The 10644-nt window shown below is 34.4% G+C and overlaps 1 protein-coding gene across 17 annotated transcripts; it reads right to left on the reverse strand.

Annotated features, from left to right (window-relative positions):
* Positions 1-6243: 6243 nt before the first annotated feature.
* LOC112803833 (uncharacterized) lies at positions 6244-10413 on the reverse strand. 17 transcript variants are annotated; one of them, XM_072198461.1, is made up of 10 exons: positions 9883-10413; positions 9755-9817; positions 9471-9560; positions 8884-9012; positions 8492-8573; positions 7818-7938; positions 7465-7686; positions 7272-7356; positions 7061-7170; positions 6244-6565 (listed from the first exon to the last, which is right to left on the reverse strand). In XM_072198461.1, exons 7-10 carry the CDS (start codon positions 7512-7514, stop codon positions 6469-6471), a joined length of 342 nt encoding a protein of 113 aa, XP_072054562.1. In that variant the 5' UTR covers positions 7515-7686; positions 7818-7938; positions 8492-8573; positions 8884-9012; positions 9471-9560; positions 9755-9817; positions 9883-10413; the 3' UTR covers positions 6244-6468. The 17 variants fall into 17 exon arrangements, with proteins under 17 accessions (XP_072054562.1, XP_072054545.1, XP_072054542.1 ...); XM_072198444.1 differs by having other exon boundaries at positions 9471-9610; XM_072198441.1 differs by having other exon boundaries at positions 9471-9616; positions 9883-10389.
* Positions 10414-10644: the final 231 nt, after the last annotated feature.

The raw sequence follows: 10644 nt of genomic DNA on the forward strand, positions 1-10644 counted from the left end.
GAGCCAATATGGCATTCAGAGCATCAATTTCAAGAACTCCTTTCTTCTGAGGTATCCCATTATTCACGGAATTCCTCTCTGAAGTGTACATGAATTGGTTGTTTGCAACCATGTCAATGAGTTCTTGAGCCTCTTCAGGCATTTTCTTTAGGTGAATAGATCTACCTGCAGAATGATCCAATGACATTTTCGAAAATTCAGATAGACCATAATAGAATATATCTAATATGGTCCATTCTGAAAACATGTCAGATGGACATCTTTTGGTCAGCTGCTTGTATCTTTCCCAAGCTTCATAGAGGGATTCACCATCTTTTTGTTTGAAGGTTTGAACATCCACTCTTAGCTTGCTCAGCTTTTGAGGAGGAAAGAATTTATCCAAGAAGGCAGTGACCAACTTATCCCAGGAGTCCAGGCTATCCTTAGGTTGTGAATCCAACCATATTCTAGCTCTGTCTCTTACAGCAAAAGGGAAAAGCATGAGTCTGTAGACTTCAGGATCAACTCCATTCGTCTTTACAGTCTCACAGATCTGCAAGAACTCAGTTAAAAACTGATAAGGATCTTCAGATGGAAGTCCATAAAACTTGCAGTTTTGTTGCATTAAGGCAACTAGCTGAGGTTTCAGCTCAAAGTTGTTGGCTCCAATGGCAGGAATGGAGATGCTTCTTCCATCAAACTTGGATGTTGGCTTTGTGAAGTCACCAAGCATTCTCCTTGCATTATTATTATTTTCGGCTGTCATCTCCTTCTCTTGTTCAAAATTTTCTGAAAGGTTACTTCTGGATTGTTGTAATTTAGCTTCTCTTAATTTTCTCTTCAGAGTCCTTTCAGGTTCTGGATCAATTTCAACAAGAGTGCCTTTATCCTTGTTCCTGCTCATATGAAAGAGAGAAGAAAACAAGAAAAGAAAGAGGAATCCTCTATGTCACAGTATAGAGATTCCTTTATGTTAGTAGAAAAAGAAAAGAGAGAAGAAAGTAGAAGAGGGGATTCGGATATTAGGTGGAGAGGGGTGAAGAGAAGTGTTAGTAATTAAATAATTAAATAGAATAAGAGAAGAGAAGGAAAATTTCGAAAATAATTTTGAAAAAGGGGTTAGTAATTTTCGAAAATTAAAGATAAGATAAGTTTAAAGTTAAAATTTAAAACAAAAAGAATTTTTGAAAAAGGGATGAGATATTTTCGAAAATTAGAGAAGGAAAAGTAGTTAGGTGGTTTTGAAAAAGATAAGAAACAAACAAAAAGTTAGTTAGTTAGTTGATTGAAAAAGATATTAAAATCAAATTTTGAAAAGATAAGAAGATAAGAAGTTAGATAAGATATTTTGAAATCAAATTTTGAAAAAGATAAAATTTTTGAAAAAGATAAGATAAAAGATAAAAAGATATATTTGAAAAAGATTTAATTTTTAAAATGACTTAACTAACAAGAAACTACAAGATAAGATTCTAGAACTTAAATGACTTAAAGATTTAATTTTGAACCAATCACATTAATTGTTAGCTAATTTTCGAAAATATGATATAAAGATAAGAAAAAGATTTTGAAAATATTTTGAAAAAGATTTTTGAAATTTTCGAAAAAATAGAAAAAATGAAAAAGATATAATTTTTGAAAAAGATTTTGAAAAGATAAGATTTTTTAAATTGAAATTTCGAAAATTTGGAGGGAAATAAGGAAAATATATTTTTTTTATTTTTGAAATTTTTAAGATGAGAGAGAAAAACACAATCATGACCCAAAACATGAAAATTTTGGATCAAAACACTTAATGCATGCAAGAACACTATGAATGTCAAGATGAACACCAAGAACACTTTGAAGATCATGATGAACATCAAGAACATAATTTTGAAAAATTTTTTATGCAAATAAAACATGCAAGACACCAAACTTAGAAATCTTTAATGCATGGACTCTAACAAACGAAAAATGCATATGAATAACAACAAACAACACAAAACAAGAAATCATCAAGATCAAACAAGAAGACTTGTCAAGAACAACTTGAAGATCATGAAGAACACTATGAATGCATGTATTTTTCGAAAAATGCAAGAAAAATTTTTTAAGCATGCAATTGACACCAAACTTAAAAATTAACACAAGACTCAAACAAGAAACATAAAATATTTTTGATTTTTATGATTTTATGTTTTTTTTTTGAATTATTATTAAATTTTTTCAAAAATATTTTTAGAAAAACGAAAAAAGAAAAGAAAAATTTGAAAAAGATTTTTTTTGAAAAAATTTTGAAAAGAAAATTACCTAATCTGAGCAACAAGATGAACAGTCAGTTGTCCATACTCGAACAATCCCCGGCAACGGCGCCAAAAACTTGGTGGACGAAATTGTGATTGCCCTCTTTGTATTTGCATGAGATTTATTAAATGGCTCTTTGGCATATGTGATCACAACTACGTTCAACTTAACTAGCAAATGTACTGGGTCATCCAAGTAATACCTTACGTGAGTAAGGGTCGATCCCACAGAGATTGTTGGTATGAAGCAAGCTCTAGTTACCTTGTAAATCTCAGTTAGGCAGATTATTGGTTTAAATTTAATTAATGGAATAAATAGAAAATAAAAGGGATAGAAATACTTATGTAAATCAATAGTAGGAATTTCAGATAAGTGTGTGGAGATGCTGTGCTCCTCTTGAACCTCTACTTTCTTATTACATTCATCCAATCCTTCCTACTCTTTTCCATGGCAAGCTGTATGTAGGGCATCACTGTTGTCAATGGCTACATCCCATCCTCTCAGTGAAAACGTTCCTATGCTCTGTCACAGCACGGCTAATCATCTGTCGGTTCTCAATCAGGTTGGAATAGAATCCCTTGATTCTTTTGCGCTTGTCATCACGCCCAGCCTTCAGGAGTTTGAAGCTCGTCACAGTCATTCAATCCCAGAATCCTACTCGGAATACCATAGACAAGGTTTAGACTTTCCGGATCCTCATGAATGCCGCCATCTATCTAGCTTATACCACGAAGATTCTGTTGGGGAATCTAAGAGATATGCGCCCTGCCTAAAGTAGAACGGAAGTGGTTGTCAATCACGCGCGTTCATAGGTGAGAATGGTGATGAGTGTCACGGATCATCACATTCATCAAAGTTAAGTATAACGTATATCTTGGAATAAGGATAGAAGAGAATTGAATAGAAATTAATAGAAATTGTATTGAAACTTGAGGTACAGCAGAGCTCCACACCCTTAATCTATGGTGTGCAGAAACTCCACCGTTGAAAATACATAAGTGAAAGTTTTAGGCATGGCCGAATGGCCAGCCCCCTGAATGTGATCAATAGCCTCCTAAGATGAAGAATAAAACAAAACTGAGACCAAAGATGTCTAATACAATAGTAACTTATCCTATTTATACTAGACTAGCTACTAGGGTTTACATGAGTAAGTATTTGATGCATAAATTCACTTCCGGGGCCCACTTGGTGTATGTTTGGGCTGAGCTTGATCTATCCACGAGCTGAGATTTTTCTTGGAGTTGAACTCCAAGTTATAACGTGTTTTGGGCGTTCAACTCCGGATCATGACGTTTTTCTGGCGTTTAACTCCAGACAGCAGCATGTACTTGGAGAGTATGGACTATTATATATTGCTGGAAAGCTCTGGATGTCTACTTTCCAACGCCATTGAGAGCGCGCCAATTGGAGTTTTGTAGCTCCAGAAAATCCATTTCGAGTGCAGGGAGGTCAGATTCCAACAGCATCAGCAGTCCTTTTGTCAGCCTTTTTCAGAGTTTTGCTCAATTCCCTCAATTTCAGCCAGAAATTACCTGAAATCACAGAAAAATACACAAACTCATAGTAAAGTCCAGAAATGTGAATTTAACATAAAAACTAATGAAAACATCCCTAAAAGTAGCTTGAACTTACTAAAAACTACCTAAAAATAATGCCAAAAAGCGTATAAATTATCCGCTCATCACTTACCTCAAGAATGTTTGTATGGGTTTTGTAGAGCTCAACGCTATGGTCGCATAGCCACAAACGGTGCGTCAATCAGAGCTCCGGATCAAAAGATATGATCAATAGAAGCTTGATGTGAATAGGAGCAAGGGTTCATGTTCTTCCTTCCTCCCCCAAGTGTTTCAGCGTGTGTGTTTAGAACGGGTAAAAGAAGATCTGTGCCCTTCATTAAATGGGATATTGGACTGAACCAAGGGCCCAATACGGGTCCGGTTGGTTCGGTTTAGCCCGTTCGGCCGAATCTTGGGCTTATTTCTTTAAAATTGGTGTCAAAATTTTCGTTTTAAATTTCTCTTTCACATTAAATCATAAAAACCTCATTTTCTTATTTTCTTGAATATATTTTAATTTAAGAGTTAATTAGCCATTAATTAACCGAGTTTTACAGTTGTTGTGACCTATTGATCTGTAATCCAATCTCTTTATAGGATATAAATTTTAGTTTGAGTGACTGTGCAATGGCATCAAATGAAGCTACAATTATATATATATATATATATATATATATATATATATATATATATATATATATATTTGCAGTTAAGGACAAACTTATTAGAAAAAGTGATAGTGATTTGATTTCAACAAAGACTTGACTTTGGGCTTGTATGTTCATATATGTAAACATGAGCTTCTATCATACGGTAAGTTTTCTTTTTTACTTGCATAAATATTCAACTATAATTGTATTTATTTAAATTTTGTATTACAGTCTTCAATGCCAGTTACTATAAACATTCAATTTAGTAGCATTAACTAATCAATATTCAATAATGAATTTGGCTTTACATATATAAAATGAAATCACACCTGCATATATAGCTGGAAATTATATATTCAAGTATAATGTAGGAACTGAATTATGACATATATTCATATTCACTATCCTACCTAATAGTTTAACTTTATGGTTTTTGCTTACATTGGTGCCAACTGCCAAAGGTACACGTTCTGATGTGAATAAAGATGTCTGAAGTATAATAAAATTTACATATATGAAATTTAAGTACCATACCTCAAATTGCATTAAAACCATATATGCGTAGTAGTATTCTCCATGCAAAAATCTTTTGTTGACTTGGACAAATTTTTAAATTGCATTTAAATTATGCTTGAAAAGAGTACCTAAAACATGAAATAGTACTTACTACTCACTGCATGATTTATAAATTCAATTGTTATAAATAAATACTATCATGAGCTTCTTCTGCTTTTATATATAATTTTGCCACAAACAATTTTTATTATTCAATCAAATGAAGCTATAATTAATTAAAAAGTACATAAAAATATCTATTTTATATGCTTTCTTTTTCCCTTTCTTTATTGAGACACGCATGGAAGAGACAAGAGTTTCAGATTGGATAGTTATATTTGCTTGGTCTCATGTATAACTTTCTTCGTTCAGTATTCTCTTAAGAATTCTTGATTTGGTGTTTTGCTTGGTATGTTATCTAATTGTCTAAGATCTTCTTTGCTTGTGATATTGACGTTAGGATTTTTGCTAGTAAAGAATTTTATAAAGTCGCGTTGTAAGTATAGATTCTGAACCAACAGAAATTCCTTCGTACAAACATTTTGGTTGTCACAAGTAACAAACCCCTAAATAAATTGATAACCGAAGTATTTAAACCTCGGGTCGTCTTCTCAAGGAATTGCAGGGAGGCATGTTCTTATTATTGGTTATGAGTTTTGTAAATCGGGGGTTTTGAGAATGAGGAGCAAATATGATAAATGACAAGTAAACTAATACTACAAGAAAAACACCCATTCAGGTACACTTGAAAAGTGTAGCCAAAAGTGAAAAAAAATGATGCCTTAGGCTACGGCTACGCTTTTTGGGCTACGGCTACGCTTTTTAGAGTGATTCCTATTCGGCCGTTGCCTATTCTCAAAGGCTACGCTTTTCTGCACCAAGGGCTACGCTTTTGGCGTTTGGGAATAGGCTACGCTTTTCAAGTGATGCTATCCAGGACCAAAGGCTACGCTTTTCAGCTTTCATTTTTCTAGAATAGGCTACGCTTTTCAACGCTACTGCATCACTAAGCGTAGCCACATTGTATTCCATAGCTACTTTTTATAAGCGTAGCCTTAGGTCCCTCTTTTTTTTTGTATACTATAGCTACTGTAAATAAGTGTAGCCTTAGGTCTTGTTTTTTTTTTTGCACACTACAGCTAATAATTCTACATTTTTATTTAAATGAGTTGAATATTACAAAATAAAAATAAATATATAATTATACTAAATAATTTCTCTAAATAACAAATTATCTGCAAACAATATATATTTACAATGATCCAAAAATACTAGAATAGAAGTTAATTTTGAATATTCATACATCTCACACTAAATTAAGCATAGCTTTATCAAAATAAGCATGCATGAGATCACTTAGAATTTATTACTAATACTCTACGAAAAACTAAATTAAAATATTATATCCTACATAAATATCTTCTAATAAAAATTATTAGTCAACGATACATATATTCATTCCGAACACTACTCCATCTTAGCCAATAAACCACAATCATAAACAGATTAATCTTCATTATCATCCTCAATATTATCCTGCATAATTATATAGAAAAATAATTAAAAAACATTTATAATGACATTTGCAATTATAAAAATAAAAAATTAAAATAATTATATTTAACAAGGCAAAAATTCAGATATAAAATATAAATTAATTGTTCAAATATACTTAATTAGTTTTCAACATTGAGACTTTCATGGGGTGTTTCGCCTTTAATTTCCCTAAGGACAAAGCAGTTTAAAATAAACCACTTGATGCATTTTCAAAGAGAAAAAAATGCCAATATAAACCAGGATGCCTCTCTCATCAGTAACTGTCCTCTTTACATTACTGCATCATGATTGTTTGAACTTTTAACGAAGTTCCCATTTCAGACATGCAAATGGACTGGCCATCCTACTTTGGAGTATATTTCTATATTTCACTCTCCATATAAATGTTTCCTTATTCTCTTCTCTTCAATTTAAAATAGGAAATAATATCAAAGTTCTAAAACAGGAAAGGAGGAGGAGGGTTGGGTTTAAAACCTTAGGTATCGCTGATAACTCTGAGACTCTGCAGTTTCAAATACATAAAGATATGACCCCGAAAGCACTAGAAAACATGTTTGCCACGTAGCAACTGAATTCCCAATTCCCTGTAAGATAAGGGCTATTTAGGTTTCTGATTTAACGAAAAAAGTTATTACCTCAAATATAATCGCTAACGGAAACATTTTTAAAAGGTTTGCAGAAGTACCTTCGAAACTAGGATTCTACCATCAAAGATTTGGCACTTGAATGGATATACATGTCGATGGGTAACTTGGATGAGGCACTTTAATCTTCAGAAAACCAGAGGCACAAACAGGATAAGAACAAATTATGCTCAACAAAAATGCGATGCAGATCATTACTGTAGTACAGTTTTGATAAGTACACGACAGACAAACCTGATTAACAAGTACTGCCATTCCACACCTATCAATGACAGAATACACATTATCAGCTTCTTTGGCCCGTGGTGAGATTATTATTTGACTATCATGAGTTGGTTTAACCAAACTGCAACTCCCAAAATCAGAGCCACAGTCCGTAAAAAAGGCAGCAAAATCACGTCCTGGTATGTAAAATCGAGAATAAAGATTATGCCTCTGCTCATCAGACTGGCTTTCCTGTAAAAACACCAAATCATACAAGAGAAGGCCAAACAACGTTGTCAATAAAAAGGCCAAACAACAAAAGTGCAACTCAATTCCCACAGCTTAAAAGTGCAACTCAGTTCCCCACAGCTCAAGCAGCATACCGCAGTGTGTAGTGTAAATTGACCAAAGTCCAAAAGAAAATGACTATCACATCTGGTTGAACCACGAGATCTGAGAGGAATTCTAACTTTTGGAGCATCAAGATCAACATCGAATGCAAATCTGAAAGATCAACCAGAAACAGGAATCTGTAAATGAGCCTTCTATGCCTTTCTAAGTTAACCGAAAAATTTAATAAGATATTCGAAGTTTGTTCATCTGCTTAAAACTAGTGGAAAATTTCCCCTTGGGGCACAATAACTGCATTAAACTACACATCTCATGAAATGTGGTTCAAGAAGATCCCTACCCTGGAAATTCTTGTTAGAGGCAATAAAGAATTTGATCGGGACACAGGAGAATATGTCTCTAATACTCCGTGCAATTTTCATATTATGTTTGGGAATAACACATGTACAGAAATTATTGTGCATCTTATCTTTTATCCTAGCTTCATGTTATTTTCTTCTTATTTATGGCTACTCTAATCCAGTACCCAATATATTCAAAGTAACAAAAAGATTAAAGACAGAAAATAAAACATAAATAAAACCGAAGTTCATATTCTTTCTACAAAAGCACCGCAAACAGAAGTCTTTTATGGAAAATAGCACAACTCAAATTTTATTATTTTTCTTACAACAATTATCTTAAATCAAACGTAGTAGAAACATACCAGCCAAGAAGAAACACCAGGCCATTCAGGATACAAATGAATACAAAAGTGCTTTTCCATCCAGAATTGGTGTAAATAGAAGCTGCAAAATGAATATGAATTTTAATAACAAAAAGATGAAGTACCAAACCATGTTTTTAATTAATGCATGAAAATCAGTTCAATAGTTCATAGCCCCAGAAGTAAAGATAAGATATCCACATGTTTTCTTTTTCTCTAAATTTGCTTCTTCAAAATTCAAAATGTGGACATTGCTTTTACACACATCAACCTTGATATGAAGACTATTAATCACAATCCCAACAGTTCCGATCAATGGCTTTGCAAGCTTAGCAAACATCAAAATACTCATTTCATTTGTGTCCCAATCTAAACCCAGTTTTAGGACTCACTGTGAAATACCAAGAAAATGCTCATTTTATTTGTGTCTGAATCAAAACCTGCCGAATTGCATACTAGGCAGAGCCCCAATAAGATGATGGCAATGTGGATTTTAGCCATTTCGTGCAACCACCTGAATACTGCAACAAGTTCAAGAGGATTTCGATTAATTCCAAGTACATAAAAAAATATGTCAGTCGTGTGCATATGCCTCAGATTCAACACATTGAATCTCAAACAAGAACAAACCCCTCTCAATGTATAAAAGAATGCACAGCTTCTAGGACTAGTAGAGATGGATCACTTAAAAGATGGTGCAAAAGAAAACTAAAATGGAACATAATGTTGATTACTCATTGAAGCTGGCAAAGTGCAGTTGGAAACTTGAGCAATTCATTTACTTAGAACCATCAAGATTTAGGATAAAAATTCATTCATATGATTTCACAGGAACAACTTTAGCTCAAACTATGTGGAAAAATAATTCATGATATAGGGATATCATGAATTAAAACATAATCATGTCAAATATTCTTAATAAAATATCTAAAACTACTATTTTTCAGGTTATAATATTGAAATGTGAAGGAAGTAAAACCTAATCAACAATAGTTGACCAACGCATCCCTTGAAGACCCATACTAGGAGGGCATGAACCCAATGAAAACTCCTGCAGCTTGACACTTTCCTACAGAATGATTTCCCTAGTTTAGCACGCACGTATGAAATTTCCAGCACCTATTGCTTTCGTTTATGCCAAACACAGAAAGGAATCATAACAAATTGAGAATCAGAAGGCGAAACCCCCAAAATTAGAAAACCTAAAATTAGAACCCAAAACCCCCCAAAAATTCACAGAACCAATTGAAAATTGATACATACCTTCTGTATCTCAATTAGCCATTGCAGTTCATCATCACTATCAAAATCATACACACCTTCGAACTACAAAGTGAGAGCGAGTTAGAGAATGAGCAAGAAAGAGAGGATACAGAATAGAGAATACTTACCTGGTGACAGAGGATACGACGATGGTGTTGAGCAGTGACAGTGAAGAGATGAGCGGCGACGTAACGGCTTGGAGACGGTGCAACAGCTCAGCGGCGAGCTCCAATCGATGGCAGCGCCGCGACAGAGCACGAAGGCGGCGATACATCCCTCCTTCCTCCCTTCGAGCTCCTCGGCGGGGGCACAGAAGCCCGACGGTGGTAGAACGGCGACATAAACAAGCCCTAGCAGTGGTGGTGGAGCTTCAGCGGCGACGGAGCACCTCCTTTTTCTCTCCTCCATCGCGTTTCCTCTCATCCTCGAGCTCTCTCTCTCACTGGCGCTCAACGATGACGGCGACGGTGGCGGAGCCCTAGACGGCGTCGTCCTCTCTTTCCTTCCTTCCCTTCTCTTCTCTGATTTCTTCTCTCTTTCGTGTTTGTGTATGTTGAGTGAGGATGAGAGTGTGTGCTGCACTGCTGCGTGAGTGAGGGGGAGGGCCAACAAATTTTTTTACCAAGTGTTTATTGAGGATTCTCATATCATCAGGAGACATTTTAAAAGCGCACCCAAAATAGAATAAATAAGCTACTCTCTAAAAGCGTTCTCTTTGATGAGAAAAGTGTATTTATAGATATTTAGATAAGGCTACGCTTTATAAGTGATTTCTAAAATACCTAAGGCTACACTTTTTAAATGATGCCACAATTGTGTATCCTTTTCTCATATAAAAAGGCAACACGGAGAAAAGCGTAGCCTATTCTATAAATAGACTATGCTTTTCA

Source organism: Arachis hypogaea, chromosome 1, assembly GCF_003086295.3.
Source record: "Arachis hypogaea cultivar Tifrunner chromosome 1, arahy.Tifrunner.gnm2.J5K5, whole genome shotgun sequence".
NCBI classification, from domain to species: domain Eukaryota; kingdom Viridiplantae; phylum Streptophyta; class Magnoliopsida; order Fabales; family Fabaceae; genus Arachis; species Arachis hypogaea.